Source organism: Schistocerca nitens, chromosome 7, assembly GCF_023898315.1.
Source record: "Schistocerca nitens isolate TAMUIC-IGC-003100 chromosome 7, iqSchNite1.1, whole genome shotgun sequence".
Lineage (NCBI taxonomy): Eukaryota > Metazoa > Arthropoda > Insecta > Orthoptera > Acrididae > Schistocerca > Schistocerca nitens.
In genome coordinates, this window is record NC_064620.1 from 17192239 (window position 1) to 17218088 (window position 25850).

The following is a 25850-nucleotide window of genomic DNA, read 5'->3' on the forward strand; positions in this document are numbered from 1 at the left end:
CAAACGACGAAACATTAATTTTAGACTTAATACGTACAGAAATTGTTAACTATGGTAGCAAGAAGTCACATACATTGAAGGTAAATGAGATACTCTACACCCTCAAAAGACCACGAATCTGGCAATGTTTCGCGTCCGAAACTAGTTTAATTACGCAAGATTTTTATCCCAACGAGAGAACGAAGACAGCGCGAACAGATTTACTTGCGAGATCGTTCCTCCTTTCTTTCTGTACCTGTCATTACTTACCGAACAACGCCGTCGCTTCTACGAGCATATTTCAGGTTTACGTTAGCTTTGATTAGAAGTTATGTGAGTTTGGTTTCCCTCTCTTTATGCACGCCATTAGTCAAATAGCATCAATGAACTGACGTCAAAATCGGTAAGTAAGAAAAAGAGAGACACGTGAATAGCGAGCAACATGTGGTGGGATACAGCCTAAATCACACTCGACGTTAATGACAGAGATTTAATGGACACTAGTGCCAATTTAATAACACTTCGATGTTGGCACATTAGCCATTCCGAGTGGAGGTCACGGCACGGCACGAAACTGAGTGTCGCAGTGAGGTAAACAGAGAAACGACGTTGCGATGGACCGCAAGCTGATTTACGTGCAGCCTGCAGATTCCGTATGGTGGGTGTGTGAAACTGTTAAGTACGAGATTTTAGTGTATTTTTCGAGCAGTTTTTAGTAATTCACGCATCCGTATAAATCTGAGAGTGAAAATGAGAGCACTGCATCGGATTTTAATAGGCGGTTTCACTTATCAGAGGGTTTTTTTGTTTTAATGTTTGAACTGTAAGTGTCTCAAAAAAACTGATGTCAGAGAACATCCGTTGTGACGATATTCGTTTAATAACATAAAGTAGGAACAGCACAGAGCAATTTCACCATACAACAACAGTGAAGTAGAGTTTCGCATAACTGCGGTGCGAATGTTTCACCAAGCTCCGACGAAAAGCGTCATACGGAACTTGTAAACCTTCTAGATGGAATTTTCGCCCTGAAATACGTACAGATAAATAAGAAACCGAAATGATGGCACTTTACAGACTGTAATTTCGAAAATATGGGCCTATACATCTCACTGTCTGTCTGCGTAGTGAAATCCAAGAAAATATGGCTTAAGATATCCCTCACGTTTTATTTCATATTATCCCCTTCAAAATCAGTTCGACACAAAATTAACTGTAAAAACACTTTGTACTTCTCTTCGTTACAGTGTACACAATTTTTCATATACATAATTTCTCACAAATAATAATAAAAAAATCATAGTCTTTGATAGTAATTTTCTTTATCCAACACGTCATTATTTGTGTAATGAAAACGAAAATGTTTAGGAATTTCAGCATGAACCACCAACAAAGCAGGTTCTCGCAACATATATATACTTAATATACAGCTATAGGTAGTTTTTTTACTAGCATTCGTACTTTTCTCTGTTACTATACCGAGCGAGGTGGCGCAGTGGTTAGCACACTGGACTCGCATTCGGAAGGACGACGGTTCAATCCCGCGTCCGGCCATCCTGATTTAGGTTTTCCGTGATTTCCCTATATCACTTCAGGCAAATGCCGGGATGGTTCCTTCCCCATCCTTCCCTAACCTGAGCTTGTGCTCCGTCTCTAATGACCTCGTTGTCGATGGGACGTTAAACACTAATCTCCTCCTCCTTCTGTTAATATAACAACGTAACCTCCCTGCGTGTGCTTCGTCAGATCATGGTGAAAAACCTCAAGTGAATTTTGGAAATCCTAAAGATGGAACATTATTTCTCTGAAATACGTATCAGAAAGAGAAAGTATTTTCAGCAGTCGGACTGACATAAAGGCGGGCGAACTACCAAGGTTCTGTTTTCACCGATTGAGGTACTGAATCATAAAAAGCTGAAAAGCCGAAAGCGAAACGCTAACTGTCGACGCATATATATTATGTCTGTTGGGTGAAACTAGTATAAGTGCAGATATTTTTATATGCGGTACCTTATTACGTGCACACATCAAAATGATGGTTGCTTTTTCTCTGCGTCAGAATCTACGACCTGATATTTTCTGCATGGTCGTAACTGCAGCTCTAAGTGCGTCCACGTGTCCAGACTTCAACACCCGACCTGCTGCCCGGGGGAAAATAAACATTAGTTACTCGCTGTTGCCACATATACTCGGAGGTACAGTCTGTAAATCAAGCAAATACTGACTCTGCGTTGTTCACTAACTGGCCTCAGTCAGCGATAGAAATATGTAGAGCTACACCCACTACAGCCAGTATCCATCACTGTCTCTGTGTGCCACGTGAAATAAGAATGGATTCACTGAAGGCATTATGCAGTCGACAGAAATAAGAAAATAAGAAAGAGTGTCACTGATGATCCTGTAACAGTAACCGAAACATATATGGGTACAAGTAAAAGAGGAAGAACTTTTGTTTCAAACTGAAGCCTTTCACTACGAGTGTTTACTCTTGTAAAACAGTCTGGACTGAGAGCCCGTGGCTGATGCGTAAAATTATTCACTAACGTTTCGTTCTTGTTTGCTAGGGGCATCCTCAGAGGTGAGACGTGACAGAGGCCGTCGTGCAGTATTCACTAACGTTTCTTCCCCAGCTACAGGCGGAGCGTGAGCGAATACTTTTCTGCACCGGCGAAGGGCCTATGCCTCTGCCAGTATCTCATTTCTGAAGATGTCTCCTGCTGATGGGGACGAAACGTTAGCGACTGCTTTAACGCGTTGACCACGGACTGTGACCGCGGAAGTTTCAAATGAATTTTGTTGCACTCGAGGCCGAATCGTGCAACAGATTGTATTTGTTGCAGTTTCAAAACGATTTATGGTGTCGAAGTCCGCTCGACACGTCACCTGTCACTGCCCGGAGCAATTCCAACTGAGGTGTAAGCTTCGAGACCCGACTTGGGACAGTAGTTTGCTAAGGAGGTGAGGCCGTACCGGTGATGGAGTAGGTGATGCGGGCGTTGGGCCCCTCGTCGCGGTCGAAGGCGACGACGGTGTGTATGGCGGCGAGCTCGCTGTTCTCGGGCACGGAGAGCGGGTAGCAGGCGCCCGCCGAGAACTCGGGCGCGTGGTCGTTGACGTCGGTGACGTAGACGCGCAGCGTGGCCACGTCGAAGAGCGCGGCGTGGTGCGCGTCGCCGCCGGCCGCCGCCCCCGGCGCCGCCGCCGCCGCCGACGCGTACACGGGCAGCGTGTACGAGGCGCGCTGCTCGCGGTCGAGCGCGGCGCGCAGCCGCACCACGCCCGTGCGGGCGTCCACCGCGAACCGGTCGTCGGCCACGCCCGCCGGGATCTCGTACGTCACGTTGCCGCCCCCGCCGCCGACGCCGCCACCGCCTGCAACAAGGACTCGAGCCGCTGCAGACGACTGCCCCGCTGCCGCTTTCTCGGTGACGGTGCAAACGTCAGATCTGACGAGAGCGCCCTCTAAACACAGTAAACACAACCACAGGTTTTATTTGTACCCGTCAAACTAATCGTTACCTTCAAACGTCCTTAAAACACAAAAGCAGGAATTGGACAGAAATACGGAGCCAACGCGAGAAGTGCATGCTCGAACATAAATGCAGGTCCTAGCCGATCCTAATGGTTGCGCTCTCGAGTGCATGTGACTACTAACGGCACCTGTGTATCCTCACAATGTCCAAGTCCCTGTCGCGTTCGGTGCAGTGTTCTGTGTAGTTGTGAGGGCGGTATGTCAGAGCTAAGTGAACTGGATGCTTCCGTCATCGAGTATTTGACGTCTCAAGAGGCACCATACCGTACATACACACTGAAGCGCCAAACAAAGTGGTCTAGGAACGCGTACTCAAATACAGAGATACGTAAACAGGCGGAATAGGGCTCTACGGTCGGCAACGCCTATATCAGACAACAAGTGTCTGACGCAGTTGTTAGATCGGTTACTGCTGGTACAATGGCAGGTTACGAACATTTAAGGGAGTTCGAACGTGTTGTTATAGTCGGCGCCCGAGTGATGCGACACAGCATCTCCGAGATAGGGATGAAGGGATTTTCCTGTACGATCATTCTACGAGTGTACCGTGAATATCGGGAATCCGGTAAAACATCAAATCTCCGACATCGCTGCGGCCGGAAAAAGATCTTGCAAGAACGGGACCAACGACGACTGGAGAAAAACGTTCAATGTGAGTAGTGCAAGGTAGAGTGTGTGAATAACAAGTTATTTCGTTAAATGATTTGTGCAGAAACGGCATATGAACGAAGATAATCACTGTTAGCTGCTTGACCTGTACCACATGTCACACTGTGGTCAAACATTTATTCTGTAACTTACTAGCAGCTGACCTGACCTGTTACGTCCTTTCTTATGGTAAAAAGTCACTGGCATCCCTGAATTCGGCGGTAGTTAGAGAGCCTTATCCCACTCCCTAGACAATTTCTTACAGCCTCACGTCAAAAGAGCCAAACTGCACGACCCATGAGCTGCTCCTGTACAGGGCACCTTTACAAGATACCAGGCGGGTGAGTAACCAGAATCCATACGTTCCGCTTTAGTGCAGCAGATTACAACTATGTCCCCTCGCACACTCTACTCTGCATTCAAAGTACAAATCTGGACAGGAGCTTTTAATGTGTAGTAATGCAGAGGAGGAAATACACAGGACGCTGGGACGCTTGATGTGATGAACACTGACACTTGTTGACATCAAGCTGCAACGGCTAATTAGTTCCCAAATAATTAGCACCCACCCCAGCCAGCATATTGTTCCACCGTAATGTCATAAACATTGAGAAGCGTGAAAAACTAGCTTTTCTCAAAACGGAGCGCAAGTTACCCAAATTAGCTCGTCCAGTTTTAGATAATGAGGGCACTTAGCGACTACCAAAGTAAAGTAATCACACGTTTGAAGCCGTTTTATACAGTGGAGTGCGATTCCTTAGAGAACTGGGGGTGAGAGTAGGGGGAGAGTTAGTGGTAATAAGAGAATAACATAGCATGGAGACTACCAGTCTCGAAAATAGTAGGGAATTATAGAACATTACAGGCTGTGTTTAAGACAGGATACTTTTCAGCTGCTTATGAGAGAGCTAACATATGCGCAGGATATTGCAGCCCGATCACTTGCAGAGCACATTTCAGACAGGAAAAAGACGCACGTTGACAAGTTAACTGCACCTGCTTTCAAGAATAAATCTGACAGGGTTTGTGAGTCCACAGACAGAACTGGCAAAACTCTGGAAGTCAGGCAAAACAGAATCTGAACGAGCCCCGAAAAACCCAAAAAGATTGACTGCCTCAACTTAGGAGGAAACGATTGATGGAAACACCATTTCCCTCGCACAATCGTAGAGTGCAGACTAGTGACCATACTCAGAGTGCTAAGTGAAATAATGATAACGGTGTCTGCACACTTGAATTTATGTTGTGTAAATTATGAACTTAACAATATTGTCAAAGCTTCTCCCCTGTTCTCGAATCAACTGCAGGATACATTAATTTTTCATATTTTCAGATGAATGCTTTTCCTTTTCTTCGAAGTTGTGCTAAACTGATGTTCTAAGCACTGAATATACAAGTGATAATAATAATTATTATTATATTAAACATTTAATATATTTTATTGTTGTTGTTGTTAACATGGGTGCCCTGCATCAGCTTACTTATTTAATATGTCCAGCGACGAGGCAGTAACAACATCGAAAGAAAAGACCACTGGTGTCAACATTAATGGTATTCATATTCACTGCTTCATATTTGCTGATCACATTCCAATAGTGGCAGATTCAGAGAGGGAACTAAAAAAAATGCTGAAGATGTCAAATCAAGAGATAACAGAACTGCAACTAAATATCAAGAAGACAAAAGTGATGGTTATAGACAAAAAAAGGAAATGGAAGTCACGCTGAGATAAAAATAGGCTCTGAGAAAAAAAAAAAGTTCAAATGGCTCTGAGCACTATGGGACTTAACTTCTGAGGTCATCAGTCCCCTCGAACTTGGAACTACTTAAACCTACCTAGCCTAAGGACATCACACACATCCATGCCCGAGGCAGGCTTGGAACCTGCGACCGAAGCGGACGCGCGGTTCCAGACTGAAGCACCTAGAACCGCTCGGCCACTCCGGCCGGCGGCTGTGGGCAACTGGAGGAAGTAACCGAACTTACTATATTATTAATACTGTGGAGGAAAACAGCAGATGTCTCATGGAAATCAAGAGAAGAATAGCATTGGCCTAAAACGCGTTCCAAAATAAGAAGTATCATTTACTGAATGAGCATATCAGCTTCGTGGTTGAAGTAGGAATGTGAAACCAGGATGTTACCAAAGCAAGAGGTAGCTCGCCTCGAAGCTGCTAAAATGTGGCTCTGGAGGAAAATCACAAAATCCAGCTGGACTGATAACAAAACAAACGAGATTGTTCTACTAGAAATTGAACAGAAGGAGGAACGAGTGAATGTTATAGACCGAGACTTGCAAAACTCACTAGACACTTAATTAGACACGATATTTTTCTACACAACATTTTCGAAGGCGAGAGCATACGGGATGACCGAGAAAATCCTACTTAAAAAACATGATCAGTGAGATGGAATGTTGCTCATACTTGGAGCCGAAGAGACCTGCTGAAGAGAGTAAGCTGTGGCTGCAGACGCACGGGTTAGCCGTTTGAACGAAGAAGAAGAATTAAAATCCTAGCCATCAGCGACATGCTGAAAGTAAGAAGCCCGCGAAACTTTGGCGGGAACTGTTCAGTTTCTTTCTGGGACAATACTGCCGCTGTCTGTGTGTGAGCGGATGATAAATCGACGACTGGACCTCCCTGTAAAACTACCACGAGTATGTTCCGTTTCCTTTTCAACCTTTCTTCACCTAACCCCTACTACAAAAGAGCCCGGTTGTAGAAATTAGGCCGGCCTGTGTGGCAGAGCGGTTCTAGGCGCTTCAGTCTGGAACCGCGCGACCGCTGCGGTCGCAGGTTCGAATCCTGCCTCGGGCATGGATGTGTGTGATGTCCTTAGGTTAGTTAGGTTTAAGTAGTTCTAAGTTCTGGGGGATTGATGACCTCAGATGTTATGTCCCATAGTGCTCAGAGCCATTTGAACCATTTTTGTAGAAAGTAGATTTAACGAGAATGCAAACATCTGGAGTTACGCACGTACCGCGTTGGCATTTGTTGCGTCTTGACTATTACTTGACAGAGCTGCGCGAATTACAGCCTATCGTCATATCAGCGTGGAGAAGACCTATAGAAGCATAGAAGATTTTCGGAGCTGCACGTACAACAGCCCGAGAAACTGAAACTGGACCACAGCCACGAAGATCGGTGAGTTCGCAGGATCGGGTCGAAGAATCTGGAGGAACCGCTGATCCTCAAAAAAAAAGGGAGGGAGGGGGGGCTACTTACACCGGCGCTAAAAGGCCCTTTACACCGCGAGGTCAGCAGCGTTAAACAGCTTCCCTTTTTCCCTTTCCTTGTTCCCACGCACGCTCAATTTTTCGCCGTCTCGTTAGCCGCTGTGATAACGTGGGTGTGGCCTAATGGATTCTGCTTCGCACCGATCATTCGAGTTGCGCACTCGCGAGTAGTTAACCTGTTCCCGTTCAATTACAGTTCGCAGGTGCACGCCGGGCAGAATAAAAAGCCGGGGAGGGGAATCGCAGCCGGGTAGACTGTGCATTTGTTGAAGGAGGGCTTCCGTTTCTGCGAGTACCGGCATCGCCCCCCCGTTATTACCGGCTATGAGCGTAGGCAGGCCGCGGCGATTGGCCGGTGAATTTTCTCATGCCCGCTCTCCCATCGGCAGGCGATTAGGAGGCAGCGCGCCGAGGTGTGCCGCGCACCGTGTCCCAGCATGCGGCCGTCTCCGTGCGGAAGCAAATAAAGGAGACAACAGTGGGACGGGCGTCGGTTGTCGTACAGCCGTGTACTCGAAGACGGGGTGTCACACGTATCTGAAGGAGAGAACGTTTAGAACCGGTCTGTTTCTTGTACGGTGTTCAATCGAACTAAAAAGGACACTCATTGAAACCGCTAGCCACCAAGCCAGTGGTTGGAGGAGGGAAAATGACATTGTTCCGGTGGAAACTCTGTAGAAATATTCCGCTAAGCTGTCTTTTACGAATGATTTGAACTACTCAGCAGTTCATCATAGGTAGGTGGACCAACGAAGGGTACCTACCGACTGGAAGAAAGCGAAAGTCATTCCCGTTTTCAAAAAGAGTCGTAGGACAGATGCACACAATTGTAGGCCTATATCGCTGACATCAATCCGCTGCAGAATTATGGCACATGTGCTCACGTGTTACGAAATTTCTGGGGAACGAAAATCTCCTCTATAAAATCAACATGGATTCTGCAAACAGAGATCTTGCGAAACTCAGGTCGCTCTGCTCTTCCGTGAAATCCACTGTGCTATAGACATCAGCATTCTGACTGAGACTCTGTTCCTAGACTTCACGAAGTCATTTGATACCATTTCGCATTGTTGTTTAGAAAAAAAAATAGAAAAAAGATAGGCGCCTACGGAGTATCGGATACGATTTACGACTGGGTTCATCACATCCTTGCAGAGAAAACTCAACACGTTGCTCTTAACGGAAAAACATCTAGATATAAACATCATTTCAGGAGGTGTGATACGACAGTTACTGTTAACAATATACACTCCTGGAAATTGAAATAAGAACACCGTGAATTCATTGTCCCAGGAAGGGGAAACTTTATTGACACATTCCTGGGGTCAGATACATCACATGATCACACTGACAGAACCACAGGCACATAGACACAGGCAACAGAGCATGCACAATGTCGGCACTAGTACAGTGTATATCCACCTTTCGCAGCAATGCAGGCTGCTATTCTCCCATGGAGACGATCGTAGAGATGCTGGATGTAGTCCTGTGGAACGGCTTGCCATGCCATTTCCACCTGGCGCCTCAGTTGGACCAGCGTTCGTGCTGGACGTGCAGACCGCGTGAGACGACGCTTCATCCAGTCCCAAACATGCTCAATGGGGGACAGATCCGGAGATCTTGCTGGCCAGGGTAGTTGACTTACACCTTCTAGAGCACGTTGGGTGGCACGGGATACATGCGGACGTGCATTGTCCTGTTGGAACAGCAAGTTCTCTTGCCGGTCTAGGAATGGTAGAACGATGGGTTCGATGACGGTTTGGATGTACCGTGCACTATTCAGTGTCCCCTCGACGATCACCAGTGGTGTACGGCCAGTGTAGGAGATCGCTCCCCACACCATGATGCCGGGTGTTGGCCCTGTGTGCCTCGGTCGTATGCAGTCCTGATTGTGGCGCTCACCTGCACGGCGCCAAACACGCATACGACCATCATTGGCACCAAGGCAGAAGCGACTCTCATCGCTGAAGACGACACGTCTCCATTCGTCCCTCCATTCACGCCTGTCGCGACACCACTGGAGGCGGGCTGCACGATGTTGGGGCGTGAGCGGAAGACGGCCTAACGGTGTGCAGGACCGTAGCCCAGCTTCATGGAGACGGTTGCGAATGGTCCTCGCCGATACCCCAGGAGCAACAGTGTCCCTAATTTGCTGGGAAGTGGCGGTGCGGTCCCCTACGGCACTGCGTAGGATCCTACGGTCTTGGCGTGCATCCGTGCGTCGCTGCGGTCCGGTCCCAGGTCGACGGGCACGTGCACCTTCCGCCGACCACTGGCGACAACATCGATGTACTGTGGAGACCTCACGCCCCACGTGTTGAGCAATTCGGCGGTACGTCCACCCGGCCTCCTGCATGCCCACTACACGCCCTCGCTCAAAGTCCGTCAACTGCACATGCGGTTCACGTCCACGCTGTCGCGGCATGCTACCAGTGTTAAAGACTGCGATGGAGCTCCGTATGCCACGGCAAACTGGCTGACACTGACGGCGGCGGTGCACAAATGCTGCGCAGCTAGCGCCATTCGACGGCCAACACCGCGGTTCCTGGTGTGTCCGCTGTGCCGTGCGTGTGATCATTGCTTGTACAGCCCTCTCGCAGTGTCCGGAGCAAGTATGGTGGGTCTGACACACCGGTGTCAATGTGTTCTTTTTTCCATTTCCAGGAGTGTGTATAAATGATCTAGTAGAAAGCGTCGGAAGCTCTTGAAGACTGTTCGCAGATGATGCGGCTGTCTATAAAGCAATAGCAACGCTGAAGGCAATATCGTGCAAAATGACCTACAGAAGATTGATAAATGGTACAGTCTTTGGCAGTTGGCGGTGAACCAATGTAACATACCTGAGACAAAAAATTCAATACTGTACAACTACACCACTGATGACAAATTTTTGGAAACAGCAGCTACCATAAAATATCTAGCAGTACCCATCGGAACGACCTTAAGTGAAATGACCACATAAAACAAATAGTAGAAGAAGAAGAGGCTACACTTAAATTCATAAAAAGAATCTTAAAGAAGCGTAAGTCATTCACGAAGGATGTGGCCTTCGAAACACTTGTTCAACCGAGTCTTCAGTACGGTTCATCACTGTGGGACACTTAACAGCTGGGACAGGTGGTGGTGGTGGTGGTGGTGGGTAGTGGTTAACTCCCGTCGACAACGAGGTCATTAGAGACGGGGCGCAAACTCGGGTTAGGGAAGGATTGGGAAGGAAATCGGAACGTGCCCTTTCAAAGGAACCATCCCGGCATTTGCCTGAAATGATTTAGGGAAATCACGTAAAACCTAAATCAGGATGGCCGGAGACGGGATTGAACCGTCGTCCTCCCGAATGCGAGTCCAGTGTGCTAACCACTGCGCCACCTCGCTCGGTGTAGGACAGATGGAGAAAATCCAACGAAGAGGAGGCCGTTTCGTCACAGGGCGATTTAGTCTGCGCGAGAGTGTTACATAGATGCTCAACAAACTCCAGGGGCCGGCCGGGGTGGCCGAGCAGTTCTAGGCGCTACAGTTGCAGGTTCGAATCCTGCCTCGGGCATGGATGTGTGTGGTGTCCTTAGTTTAGTTAGGTTTAAGTAGTTCTAAGTTCTAGGGGACTGATGACCACAGCAGTTAGGTCCCATAGTGCTCAGAGCCTTTTTTTTTTTTTTTTTTTTTTTTTTTAAAAAAAAAGTCCAGGGCAGACGCTAAAAGAGAGGCGTCGTGTATCATGGAGTGGTTTTCTATTAAAATTCCGAGAGAGCACTTTCCGAGAAAAGTCGGACAACTGATTACTTCCTCCCGCCTCCCTCTCTCGAAATCGTCACAAGTAGAAAATACAAAAAATTAGAGGTAATACAAAGGTTTACCGACAATCATTCTTCCCATGCTTCATTCGTGAATGGAATCGGGAAGCGGTACGAGAAGTACCCTCTGCCTCACACTGTCAGATGGCTTTTGGAGTATTGATGTAGACGTACTCCTATCTCTCACACACCTACTTACGGCGTTCATTTATTTATTGCTTTATTCATCGTGAAGAGATAATGACTACAGGGCTCTCTCTTACTTCTCTGACATCTAACAGTGTACACGGGATGACTGAATGAAGACACCTCTTAGAAGTAGATTGTCACAGAAACGTAAAGCTTTCTGTAGTGGAAGAAAAGCGGCTCTGTCGTTGTCAAACACTGACATGGAACGATAGAACACGTTCTTCATAGCGTACATCGGGAGCACAGCATTATGAGGGAAGAGATGGTAGGTCAGAGAAAAAGAAATGGGAAGCGTTTTAAATACGAACAAATAAAACACGAGCTTACGCACTAGGAAGAATAGGAGAGTTAACGGTTCTGAGAAAAGGCAGACTGGGGCGAAATAACTTAGCGCTCGAAGTAACAACAGACAACAATGAATTGTGTAACTGAAGTTTTGGACCCCTGCAAAACACGTAGAGAACTGCCGTGGAAGCGTCGTACTTCCTCACATCACGCCAGGGGGTTCCTCTGCACTGCTGGGCAAGTGAACACGCCACTGCTCAAGTGCCGAGGAGTTGCCGGCCAGTCTTCTGTTCACAGTGGAGCAGAGTTTAACGCCTCTGTAAGCTCACAGCGCCGCAGTCGTAGGCTCGCTCTCGTAACGGGAGTAACGCGGCGAGCTAACTTCGTCGAAGGGTCAGTCCGCACGTGAATTTCCACTCTACAGTCTCGTCGTTGATCTGGGAGCGACAGGAAGAGACAGTTTGGCGACTCACAGCAATAAGTGTGGTCCACTGCTTTGCACACGAGCAAGAGGCGCTTTCCCACAACGTTTCGTCAACGCCCTGGCGTCTGCCACAGAAAGTCTTTCTTGATGCAATAATTTACCAACAGCAGTATGTATTGTAGAAATTTATTTTATGAACTTCTTATGTGCTACCAGTTCCGACATTACATTGATCCCATCTTCAGGCCCCATCTTCAGGCACCAATGCAATGCCGAAACTGGTAGCACATAAGAAGTTCATAAAATAAATTTCTACAATACATACGGCTGTTGGTAAATTGTTGCATCAAGAAATACATGCCAGCCGTTCTCCCACGGTCCATAATGGATCAACGAAGACCACAGAAACTGGCCGACCAGCGACGGATTTAGCGAGGCGACGCAGACGTGGCCGCGACCACGACCACGACCGCACACGTAGACCACGGGATAACTAGCGCCGGCGCAGCGGAATGGCCGGCAACACGAGGCCGCCACCTAATTCCTCACAGCACCGCGTCGCGCAGCGGCGTGCGGCTTCATACAACATAGGAACTCTGTTGCGTCTCGCCTGCAAGTGACGAACACAAGCAAGGGCAGCATAGGAGACAGGGAGAGAAGCAGAATGCAACAGGATTTTGGGGCGACAATATTGACGAAGACACTTCTATCTGCATTACACGCCTCTTACCGCCCCGGCCTCTCTTATACTATTATTATTCTAACGCTTCTTGCAAGTGATACAGGATAAACACCGCACACTCTTCCTCGAATCACGATTTTCTAAATTTACCCAATAACGCTTCGCGATAACAAGTCGTCTTACTCGTTAAGATTAGCTTTTAAGTTCTCCGTTGTTCCGCTTTCGTATGGGCTGTATCGTTCTACTACTACCCTAACCTTGCGTCTTTGAAGACTTTCTAATGCTGCTTTGACGCCTGCTCGACAAGCATTCCAGACACTGCAGCAGTACCCTACAGTTGGTGACAGTACCGTCTTTTAAGCGGCTACTTTCAGAGATGGGTTGCACTTTCCCAGAATTCGCCCACCAAAATCGTGACTTCCATTTGCCTTGTCTATAGCTGATCCTAGAGGTTCAAGCGAATTAAGATAGCTTCCTGGTATTAACCTTAAATAAAGGGGTGCGCAAAACTTAAAAACGAAACTAACTTTCGCACGATGCGTCACTGCCAAGTAACACAGCTCGACGAAGTGTGGACCATATACAGAAAGAACTGCTACAGCAACTGAAATTGGAAAGACCACACAGATAATTTGTGGGGAAGGCGAAACAAAGACTGCGCTTTGTTGGCGGAAGACTTAGAGGATGCGACAAACCCACTAAAGAGGCAGCCTACATTACACTTCTCCGTCCTCTGCTGGAATACTGCGAGCGGTGTGGGATCCGTACAAGGTAGGATTGACGGAGGACATCGAAAAAGTGCAAAGAAGGCAACTAGTTTCGTGTTATAGCGCAATAGGGGTGAGATTGTCACTGATATGATACGCGAGTTGTGGTGGCAGTCACTGAAACAAAGGCGGTTTTCTTTGCGGCGAGATCTGTTTACGAAATTTCAATCAGCAACTTACTCTTTCGAATGCGAAAATATTTTGTTGAAACCCACCTACGTAGGGAGAAATGCTCATCATAATAATATAAGAGAAATCAGAGCTCTAACGGAAAGATTTAGGTGTAAATCAGAGCTCTAACGGAAAGATTTAGGTGTTCCTTTTTCCCACGAGCCATTCGAGAGTGGAATGGTAGAGAAGTAGTACGAAAATGGTTCGATGAACGCTCTGCCAGGCACTTAAGTGTGAATTGCAGAATAACCATGTAGATTTAGCATAGAAACAGTAAGGAATACGCTATGAGACGAGCAGAAAAGATACTTTTATTTATAGACAATAATCACACCGAAGTCACCGAGATTCGTGACGGTCCCCTGGACATTGCAAAGCCAGTGCATGGTTCTTAATATGGTGTATGATGAACACTGACAGCAGTGCATACTCTGCGATGTGCTCCCATGCATGTCGCGAGGTTGGTAGAGGGTATTTGTGGTGGGGCGCTCCACACCTCCACCTACTGTGTAGTGGTCAGTGCACGTAGCTTGCTGCAGTACACCTCACCAACGCAAACCACACGTGCCAAGTGAGACGTAAGTCGGGGAATGGGCACCGAATATCTCTCGATCCAAGTGGTCCTCCACCTGCGCAATTCGGTATGGTCTCGCATTGTCATCCATTTCTTTCAGTTATCTCCCGCACTATACTGTAGCAATTCTTTCTACGTATGGTCCAAGTTTCGTCGAGCTGTGTTACTTGGCAGTGATACATCGAGCGAAAGTTACTTTCGTCCGTAAGTTTTGAACACAAGTGTACTTTTACAATGTGACGTCTTCCAGACGTTCACTGATACTCTTGTAACCAGACATTATTGGGTTCTTTTATCAACGATTTTATGTTACATTACAGTATGCAGCATGAAGAATTTTTTGAGCATTTTGTGCATTTCCTTACGGTCGTTCAACGATGATACTTTTCTGTAGAGAACGATACCCCATGACCAATCTCATGTTACTGCTCACCCTTTATGGAGAAAAGTTTGCACGAAAGAAAAGAGGAAATGAACAGGTAGGTACAGCAGATCACGAGGCTGAAGAAGAGACCAGAGTCCAGCGTTTAATAGATATTGGGAGACACCTGGGTGACAATTGTATCGTCTGGTGCACGTCAGATTCCCCCACGCCGCACTGGCCTACTTTCTCGCTTCCACAGTCCCACCGGAGCTTTTCCGTCACTCACTGATCGCGACCTTCCGCGGGATCTCGACACAAAGCGCGGGAGCCCTGTCGGAATCTCAGGATGTCAATTTCTAAGCCTCCGCCGAATGAATGCTCCCCTTTCTGTGGCCGGAAAAAAAGAGGAAACGGCCGGCGAGAAAGCTTTCAACAGGCAGCCGTAATCGAAGGGTAAACAAAAAAAGGACAAATTACGAGCAACCGATCGCCGTAACGAACAGAATCGGGCCAGGGACTGAAACAGTGTACACGAAGGGGGGGGGGGGGAGACGGGCGAGCATTTACGGGGGATTGAATCACGAACAAATTCCGGGGCAGCCGTTGAGAATCGGATTTTCCCGCAAAAGCCCGGTCGCCCGAGAGAGGACCAAAGAGCCCATCACATCCTTTCAATTGAGAAATCTATTATTCCAGCGGAGGAGTAAGAGCACGGGGACTCAGAGACAGAGAATTGGAAGGAGACGCGGTTCGCGTGTCGCCGTGGAGACTTACAGGCGCTGCCTACGTCCGGCATCTAATTTCATCCACGAACACGTTTTCGACAAAAATGCTATTTCTCTGTGTAAACTACTGCCCGAGCTGTGCTGCGGTGGGAAAACGATTAAGACTCTCGCCTCAAATATTAATACAGCCCTCTTCAGAGTTTCACCTTGGCGTAGTGTCTATTGTGACGTAGATACCTCCACTGCATTACAACACTACGACGTTTTATTTACCAAGCATTTTTATTGGCAGTCCCACATTTCTTTAATGTTTCTTGTCTTGGTAATTTGTGAACAATCTTTCTATATACCACGTTGTCTTGCACTTTTTCATTTTTTGCTCTACAGGACCTTCAGTTCTGAGGAAGATGATGTATAAAGGGGAGGCGGGAAGGTCGATTTACAATCCTGTCTAACAGTATTGTGTCTATATGCGGCCAAATAGCTATTGTACGTGCTACACGCACGACCGACCAGCAATCAGTTTTGCTTACTCTCTTTCGCATCTAATCCCACAACTACATGCATCCTACTTGCCCAGACAGGAGCTGTAAGAGTTCTGGTTTTGTATGTTGTCCATCTATCACAGAATTCTTTGCACGTTACACAGTGACTGGTTCACACATATTTTATTATAGATCCGTACTGTCATTTAGTGAACAACTTATAAGCTTACCGAGTACAGGATCAGGTCTTTTTCTGGATTTAAGATTTCCCAGCGCATAGAACGGTACTCGTCTTACCTAACTGGAGGAAAATGGCACGTCTAAAGGTAACTCCGGGAGAGCCCTAAGGGAGTGATGTAAGGCCGCTATACAACGTCGAGGGCTGTTCATGGAGAACGCTGTTGTCTACAGGAATGTTTCGTCACAAGAAAACGGTAGCAGACTCCGTTCATGTCGACGATTGGCGCAGGGAATAGTGGTTGACCCTCAATGTAAATAAATGTAACGTATTCCGCATAAATAGATGCGAAGATCCATTACTGCTTCATTAGACGCTGTTGGAAAATGACGTGGAATAGTAACAACCGTAAAATATCTAGAAGTCCGTAAAGGTCCGTCTATACAGGCCGTAAACATGTTTTCTTATTTTCCCCTTTAAAGTAATGGTGCCAGGTCGGTGCCGTAAACATTCAGGGTGTCCCGGGAGGAATGATGTACATTGAGAGATATGGCAAGAACGATGATTCGATGCAAAAATATCTGGTAAACACAGTCTGTAAAACGCATACTTTAAGAGCTACCGGCACTTTTTCAGTAGCAGATGTGTGTTTCACATTATCGAAGGAGAACAAGTGATCGCAGCTCTTAAAAGCATCCATTTCAGATCCCATGTTGACGAGACTGTTTTAATTCGAATGATTGTTCTGTCATATCTATGAATTTATGTAATAATTTTTGTAAAAAAGTAAACACCTTTTAATGCCTAGACCGCATTTTTCCTGTCACAATTAAAGTTCGATAACTAATTTCGGTTACTATCAGCGACCATGTTCAGATCGTTCAAAATATGAAAAGGAGGTGAATAAGCATTGGAAAGCATCGTTAGCTATAGTCACGCAACAATATGCATTTATAAGTAGCAAAACAGTGACAGTACGTACTTGGAAACAACACCGCGAGCAAACCAGCTTGTAGATGATAACTTCGCAGGATGAGGGTCATATAGGAAACGGCCCAGTTGCAGGAGTAGAAGCTGGATCAAAAGCTCATTATTTGCAGTAGTATAAGAGGTATTATTCACCACCTTTTCATATTTTGAACGATTTGTAGATGGTTGCAGATAGTAACCGAAACTAGTAATCGAACTTTAATTGCGATAGGAAAATTGCGGTCTAGTCATTAAAGGTTTTTACTTAAAAACAATTACTGCATAAACCACATTAAGACCGCCGCCTCCCCCGGACCATGTCAGGCTTCACTTACACCTATGAATATTGAGCATTCCTCCTTGGACATCCTGTATTTGCTGAGTGACGGAATTAGGTCTGCAAGTAGGGGTATTAGCATCGTATTAGAGTTTCTGGAAAATTGTTTCACGTCGAGTGACGGCAGCCACGCGGTATTTCATCCCGCCGGAGGGGCATCACCGGTGGCGGCAAGTTCAGAGCAGACCGGACAACAGAGGCTGATTAAAAGGAAGGCACGAATTACAATGTAATGCATAAGTCGCAGTACTGCCTTTTCTTGAAACTGATGCTGATCACTTACTGCGACAAGCCACATCTATTAACACTGAGATGAAACTTAATATTGTTTGAGTGACAGGGAAAGTCAGTTTTTTAGGACGCGGTGTGAACGTAAATGGATTTGTAATACATGCTGAAGCTGGGTTATTCAAGTAACTCATCGTTTTTCTTGATATTTTGATAAGGTATGAGTGACTGGACTTTTTAGTTCTTCTAGTGCGTAGTGAAAGTTATCTTTTGACTTGATGAATACTGTGTGAATTAGAGAAAGATAATTATTCCCTGATTTTGGTGGGTTACTCTTTGACACTGATATTCGTCTGGAGTGCTGGAACATTTACCATTGCAGGACTTCCGTGAGGTTACACGGTCAGATACAAATTTAAGGCTCAAAGAAGATTAAGCATTTATCCGTTGCGCATAATCGGGGATTTCTGTGATTGGCCCCGTTTTGATGGACGGTTCACTCGTGCTCGAACTGGAAGAACCGTATTATTTGTGAACTTGAGCGCTCGGGAATGAGGCATTAAGACAGTTATTAGTTTAACGAAATATTTCCTGCAATTATGTACAAAGACGGCATACGTAGCAGTTCGGAGCGACCACATAAAATTAGTTGAAAGAACTGTACGTCACAGGCTGCCATTCACCGGAAGAATCAGGAGTTAAAAGTATGAGAGACAGTCAAATGACAACGAGACGTATAGAAAAAACTAAGTGAACTGTTTATTATTTCAAAAGTAATCCTCATCACTGTTAATACATTCACCCCACTGTGAGGCAAGACGGTCAATGCCTTCACGGAAAAAATGATTATGGTTGCCTTCGGAACCATCATTGTAGCCACACTTGCAGCAGTTGGTCAGAAGCAAGTCGACGACCTGCCCGCATCTCGTGGTCGTGCGGTAGGGTTCTCGTTTCCCACGCCCGGGTTCCCGGGTTCGATTCCCGGCGGGGTCAGGGATTTTCTCTGCCTCGTGATGGCTGGGTGTTGTGTGATGTCCTTAGGTTAGTTAGGTTTAAGTAGTTCTAAGTTCTAGGGGACTCATGACCATAGATGTTAAGTCCCATAGTGCTCAGAGCCATTTGAACCAAGTCGACGACCACGAGCATCTTTCGCCAGGGTTCAGAGATATGGAAATTGCAAGGGGAGAGCTGGGGACGGTAAGCAGGATGTGTAACCTGCCCGCAGCGAAATTTCTGCAACGTAATCGGAACAATCTTGGCAATATGTGAGCGGGCACTATCCTGCAACAGAATGAAACCGTCCGTCAACAGTCCTGGGCGTTTGCACTTGATGGCGCGCTTCCGTTTTTGCAAAGCGTCGACCGTAGCGGTCTGCGTTAACTGTGGAGCCGTTTTCCACAAAGATGAAATAAAAAGGTCATCATGACTTTCCCGGTTCTCCGGCGTGCCTGTTGTTTCGACTACAGTGCATAAGTTTCTCTCGAAAGCCCTGACACACGCTCCATACAGTCTCGATCTCTTCCCATGCGATTTCTGTACTTCTGGTGCCCTGAGGAAACACATTCACGGCCGTGCATTTGCTTCGGATGAAGAGGTCGTCCCGTAGGCAACCGCAAACGTATTTCCATGAAGGGACTGACCTTCTTTTCTCGCAGGGAGTTAAATGTATTAACAGTTATGGCGATTGCTTTTGAAACGATAAACAGTTCGCTTATTTTTTTCCCTTCGCTTATTTTTTTCTCCATCTGCTTCGTTTTTATTTGACTGCCCCTTATATGAACGTAGATATGTATGGTAAATGTTCGCGCATTCTATGGATCTGCACCGCCGTCGTCGTCCTGATGAGAATTTACTGCTTACCTCTCCCGGTTTCTTTCCTTTCCCTTACACTTTCGGTGCCTTAACTAGTTCGTGTTTTTTAGTACTTCACAATTTTTAAAGAGTATTTCCTCAACTTCCTGTTATAACGAAATCTCCGATGAGTGTGTTTCGTCGGAGGTAGAGAGTTGCGCCTGGTACGGAGGTTGGGGTGTCGGGTTTTGGGCACGGCAGAGCACGTTCCATATGGGGCGCGGCGTCAGAACCACGGTGGCGGCGGCGCCGTCGCCGGCTAATGAAGCGCTGCCCCCGGGGGCGGAGGCGGAGGCGGGGGGCGGGACGGGCGGCCGCGATAATCGGCCCGCGGGCTGGCAACGAGCAAACGCAAATTAAACCAGCAGCGCCGACCGCCATCTTTAATACCGGGTAATTATCCGGGGGGCGAGGGGTGGCGCGGCACTCGCGACGCACCTAGACGTGGTCGCCTCTCTCTCTCTCTTCTCTCTCTCTCCCTCCCTCCCTCCCTCCCTCCGTCCCCCCTCCGCATCTTAAGCCAACAGCGAGGCTGTTGCACCAGCCGTCACAGCATTCGTTGTTGCCATGACTTTGACGGCGCCGGTTGACATCTTTCTTCGCGGGTAATTCTCTCGATATCGTAAAGATGTAAGAAGAGAAAATCATTCTCGCAGCAAACGACATTACATCTCTAAATGTACTTCCCGCGTTATCGAACAGGTCTCAATTATTACGTCTACATTCATTTTGTCCCGCTTGGAATTATGGTTAGTGGATAATAAACACACGCCGCAAAACCTAAAAAAAAGAATGATTTATAGCCGTTGTAAGAGGACTTAACTAGAATAACACTGCCTTCAGTGATGAGTGTTTAAGTGCTTTCGCATGGAGTCTGCGAGACGCGTCCCATCTACAAAGCGAGTCGTTTACTGCTATGTGCAGTAATTACTGCGGCCGATCATACTTTAGACAGTGCGCACACAAATAACAGTGGCGGCGCTAGTCTCTTGCTATTACATTGCTTTCTCCTGATGGGCACAAAACAAGCGCGCAGGACTGGAATAAGTGCACAAAATGTTTTCGGTGAGAAAGCAAGCTTAAGATTAGATGAGGATAGCAAATCCCTGACGAGAGTTTGGGCGTACGACAGTTGTATGTTTCGTGTTTCACGTGTGAAGTATTAAACGAACTTTTCAGTGTGTTGCAGGTCGAGAAGGCACCGATCAAGTGGGATAACGAGAGGTGACTACCGTGCCGACACATATCATTCTGCGGCAACGACCGAAGACCGTTTATAACGCAAGTGCAGATGAAAGTAGCGCCAACTGGCGATGCTGTGCTCCTAGTTGCACCGCGGTTGTTCGCCTTGTAGTGACTACCGTACCGTGCAGAATCAACTTAGAGAAGCCAAATAAGAAGCAGTTGATCAGATCGAATGGAAACAAAGCACATCAAAGCCGAGGCACAACAAAATGACGCAAGGAGAAGGACCGTAAAAAATACAAGACAAAGAGTTTAAACGAGGTTTATTTATACGAAACTATCCGGCGCATTAAAACTGAAACCCCCTGTCTAGAAGGTAGGAAGGAGTGGATTGTACCGCGCAAGCGAAGGTCACGCCGGTACGAATCCCAGCTGGCCAAGATATTATACGTCAAGCGATGCTTTCGACACGAAAATTCTATATGTATACCTAGGCAAATAGGACGCTCAACACTGACGTTTATCAGTGCCAGGAATCAGTGAACCATCTTTTACACTTCAAATGCATTTCCGTCTATCTGTTATCTTCGAACAGGCAACGGTGAACTTGTAGCTATTAGAACTGACTTCATATTTTTGAACAGCCCGCATCAAGCTTCCCTCCCACGCCTAATTATTCTTCCCCAATACAGTCATGCATCAACTCACTTAGCAGCAATGTCCACTACCAAATACCAGGTATTTCATAATTCCATAGTATTGCAAGTTTAGATAGTGCCAATGCGACAAGAGTGATTTAATGAGAATTAAAACGTATCCAATATTTATGTAATGTACTTGAAACGTAAGGTCAGCACTAAAAACTAAATAGCGAGGGCAGTTTTCAGTAACATATAGCAGTCGCACTAAACAGCCTTGGAAAAGTGGTTGCAATATTTATTTTACACCCAGGGTCGATCATACAAAAACAGAGTATTTTGCCCTGTGTTCTGTGCGCCTGGTTTTGTACTAAAAAGAAATTTTATTGCAAATCAGTTCTTCTTAGGAAAAGCTTGTAATAATAAATTGTGATAATGCGCTTATATGTTGCCTAAAGTTTCTGTCCAGATATATAGTTGATATTGCTTATGTTCGTATTATACCAAAACTGGTTAGTAGAAAAATACTTTACGTATTTTATGTTGTCTTTAAAAAAAGTTCTTTTCTGTGACAGAAAAGCTATCAAGTCAGATTAAAATAGCAATGAATACCTTGAGGTACTGTTGGTATCAATACTTCTGTTCCGATATTATAGAGATATCTATAGTATTTCGGGTATTGGTATAGAATTCTTAGCAGGGAGGACATAAGAAGCAGACTAGCAGGAGCAAAGCCAAATCGAGCGTACTGCAATCAAAAACTGATTTTCACAAATTTCTGGAAAGCAGGATTGTACAGAACTGAATCAAGAACTGAGGGAAAACTGGAAAGGCAGTGCATCGAGGCATTTGAGACGTGGTATTTAGAAGGATGCTAATAACATTGGAAGTGTAAAAACTTGTCCACGGAATCGGCAAGGAAAGGATTATGTCAAAAATGAAACTATTTGGTACACCGTTGTCAGTCGAGCAGCTGTCATGTAGCAAATAGTTATATTTTGTGACTTCAGTTTTACATATTTTATGAAAAGTTGTGTTGTGATTTTTTGTGACAATGATTTTATATCAATCGGTCTGCCTCATGTATCGTTATATCCAAATGGTTTATAAATGTTAATCTACATTCAGATCCGATGATGGCACCTTTACTGTGTTCAAACCGGGTATCCAGTATACAGTATTTAAGCGATCTTCGTTCTTGAATAATTTCTACAACAGAGTGATCGCACCAGTACGCACTATGTGTTCACTGCAAAAAAGACTTTATTTATTGCATACTGGTATTGTTTGGTGTGTTCGCACTTTGCAAGTTGTTGTTGTGGTCTTCAGTCCTGAGACTGGTTAGATGCAGCTCTCCATGCTACTCTACCCTCTGCAAGCTTCTTCATCTCCCAGTACTTACTGCAACCTACATCCTTCTGAATCTGCTTAGTGTATTCATCTCTTGGTCTCCCTCTACGATTTTTACCCTCCATGCTGCCCTCCAATACTAAATTGATGATTCCTCGATGCCTCAGAACATGTCCTACCAACCGAGCCGTTCTTCTAGTCAAGTTGTGCCACAAACTTCTCTTCTCCCCAATCCTATTCAATACCTCCTCATTAGTTATGTGATCTACCCATCTAATCTTCCGCATTCTTCTGTAGCACCACATTTCGAAAGCTTCTATTCTCTTCTTGTCCAAACTATTTATCGTCCAAGTTTCACTTCCATACAAGGTTACACTCCATACAAATACTTTCAGAAACGACTTCCTGACATTTAAATCTATACTCGATGTTAATAAATTTCTCTTCTTCAGAAACGTTTTCCTTGCTATTGCTAGTCTACATTTTATATCCTCTCTACTTCGACCATCACCAGTAATTTTGCTCCCCAAATAACAAAACTCCTTTACTACTAAGTGTCTCATTTCCTAATCTAATACCCTCAACATCACCCGACTTAATTCGACTACATTCCATTATCCTCGTTTTGCTTCTGTTGATGTTCATCTTATACCCTCCTTTCAAGACACTGTCCATTCCGTTCAACTGCTCTTCCAAGTCCTTTGCTGTCTCTGACAGAATTACGATGTCAGCGGCGAACCTCAAAGTTTTTATTTCTTCTCCATGAATTTTAATACCTACTCGAAACTTTTCTTTTGTTTCCTATATTGCTTGATCAATATACAGGTTGAATAACATCGGGGATAGGCTACAACCCTGTCTCACTCCCTTCCCAACCACTGCCTCCCTTTCATGTCCATCGACTCTTATAACTGCCATCTGCTTTCTGTACAAATTGTGAATAGCACTTTGCAAGTACCGCATAGATTTTCTTCATCAAATAAATGTAAACGTTTTCAAATGATTGAATGGCACTTTTGCTATTATTTCAGTTCTCAGGGATGTAAAAAATTCACCATATTGTTTAGACAAGAACTTCCACTATGAATTTAGGTGTACATATTGACAAACTATTATCCTTGCTTGCTACTATATTTCTATCTTTTTGTAAAAAGGGTAGTTCCTCATAACTTCACTTTCACCGTTAAGATGCAAAACCGCACAACAGACCGCTCTCAAAACGTGCGCAATTTTGGCTTTGACGTGTAAACGAGAGTGATCACTCCAAACAGGTGAGACTCAGTGCTGCAATAAAAGGCCAGGGGAGCTGTACTAGAGTCACTTGTTTCGAGTAGTCAGCTGAGACAAGGAAGTCTGTCGTGTAAAAAGGACTGTACGGCGTGGACGATGGAGTGATTGTGTGCTGCTCGCTGTGTGGCAAGACATTTAGTCATTTTCTACACATTCCTTTCTTTAAATATTTTAAGGGCGCTGATAAACTAGCCGTTGAACGGCCGTAAACGCCAAACTCCAGACACAACCACACACACACACACACACACACACAGACACACACACGCACACACAGACACGGCCAGCCAGCCTCTGCGGCGCGGCGCGCACCTGCATCTTCCTCGGCGGAGCGCGCAGCGACGCGGGCCACGAAGGCGCCGACGGCGGCGTCCTCGGACACGTTGGCGGCGTAGGCGGCGCGCACGAAGCGCGGCGGCGCGCGGCCCGCGGCGGCGACGGCGACGCGCAGCGGGCGGCGGGCGACGCGCGGCGGCGACCCGGCGTCGGCGGCGGTCACGTCGAGGGCGAAGCCGCGCGCGCGGCGCTCCGGGGGCAGCGAGGCGAGCGGCCGGCGCAGCCGCAGCGCGCCCGACTCGCGGTCCAGCTGGAACACGGCGGCCGCGTCCGCGTCGCCCGCGCCGCCGCCGCCGCCGCCGCCGCCGCCCGCCGACAGCGAGTAGGAGACGCGGCCGTTGTCGCCGGCGTCGCGGTCCACGGCCAGCACGTGGCACACGAGCGCGCCCGCCGCCGCCGACTCGGCCACGGCCACCGCGGCCGACGCCGCCGGCGACACGAACTCGGGGCTGTTGTCGTTCGCGTCGCGCACCAGCACGCGCGCCGTCACCTGTCGGCCAGCACACGCAATCCTCATCTCGCGAAAGGCGTCTGCTTCGGGAACGAGAGAGAGAGAGAGGCAAAGACCACATTTTCAAAGAGAAATGAACACCGGATCGTGGCAGTTTCAAGCCAGGCATACAGGTAACTGGAACAGTTTTGTGCTCTGTGATGTTTTGCCAACCTCGTGGACGACTCACAGTACTTTTTACACGTGATTCATTATGCTGTTCAAGTAATACACCACTTACAAAAAGACCACAAAGCATCGGATTTCCGTAATTTTTTACACTCGTGGTATCTGACGTCCAGACCTCAAGTATCAGTTTCCCAAAACTGTTCGACTCATCTCTCAAAAATTCGCGATAAAATCGACCGTGCGGTTTTCCAAGCGTCTTTAATTCCCCAATTCGAGGACAAATTTTCGATAGACCCTTTAGCTCAGTGGTAGCAGGCTCGCCTCCTGTGTGATCAGCCAAAGTTCGATAGCTGGTCAATGCAAATTTTTAAAGAATGGTACACGTTCTACGAGCTTTTCCGTGAAGCATAAAGTAAATATTGATAAAGAAGTAATGTCGGTAGCGCTCGATACTGGTAATCGCTGGATATCTGATCCCAGTCTCGTTTCGGAATATTTTTCTTTCTTTCTTTCCTTTTTTTATTTTTATTTTTGTTATTTTTTTGCGGTTAGTTTGAAACCCACATCGTTTAAATTAATATACAGGGTGTTACAAAACGATAACGACGCACTTCGAGGGGCTGTAGAGGGTGCCTTGAAGAATAAACGAGGATAGGAGACATCGTCCAACCACGCTACAGGGCGTCGAAGCCATAAGCCCCAGCGCCTGCCGGTAGGCTACCCCTTCGGCAGCAAACGTGACTTCGTACGCTGACCAAACGCAGGCGAAACATTTCGCAATGTCGTTTGTTATTTGTTGATCGTGACTGAATGCCACATTCCATACAGAGGAAGATGCAGCTAGCTGCTTCATAGACAGGTCTCGTCTCCTATGAATGCGATGCTCTGTTGCCTTCAGCCGGCCGCAGTGGCCGTGCGGTTAAAGGCGCTGCAGTCTGGAACCGCAAGACCGCTACGGTCGCACGTTCGAATCCTGCCTCGGGCATGGATGTTTGTGATGTCCTTGGGTTAGTTAGGT

The 25850-nt window shown here is 46.6% G+C and overlaps 1 protein-coding gene across 1 annotated transcript in view; it reads right to left on the minus strand.

The window, feature by feature from the left end:
* LOC126195212 (protein dachsous) overlaps nt 1-25850 on the minus strand; it is a 317104-nt gene that overhangs the window by 100333 nt on the left and 190921 nt on the right. Inside the window, exons 14-15 of the mRNA XM_049933731.1 lie at nt 24195-24703; nt 2950-3329 (exon numbers count right to left, since the gene is read on the minus strand). Of these exons, the coding sequence (XP_049789688.1) occupies nt 2950-3329; nt 24195-24703 (889 nt within the window). The remainder of the gene's footprint in view (nt 1-2949; nt 3330-24194; nt 24704-25850) is intronic.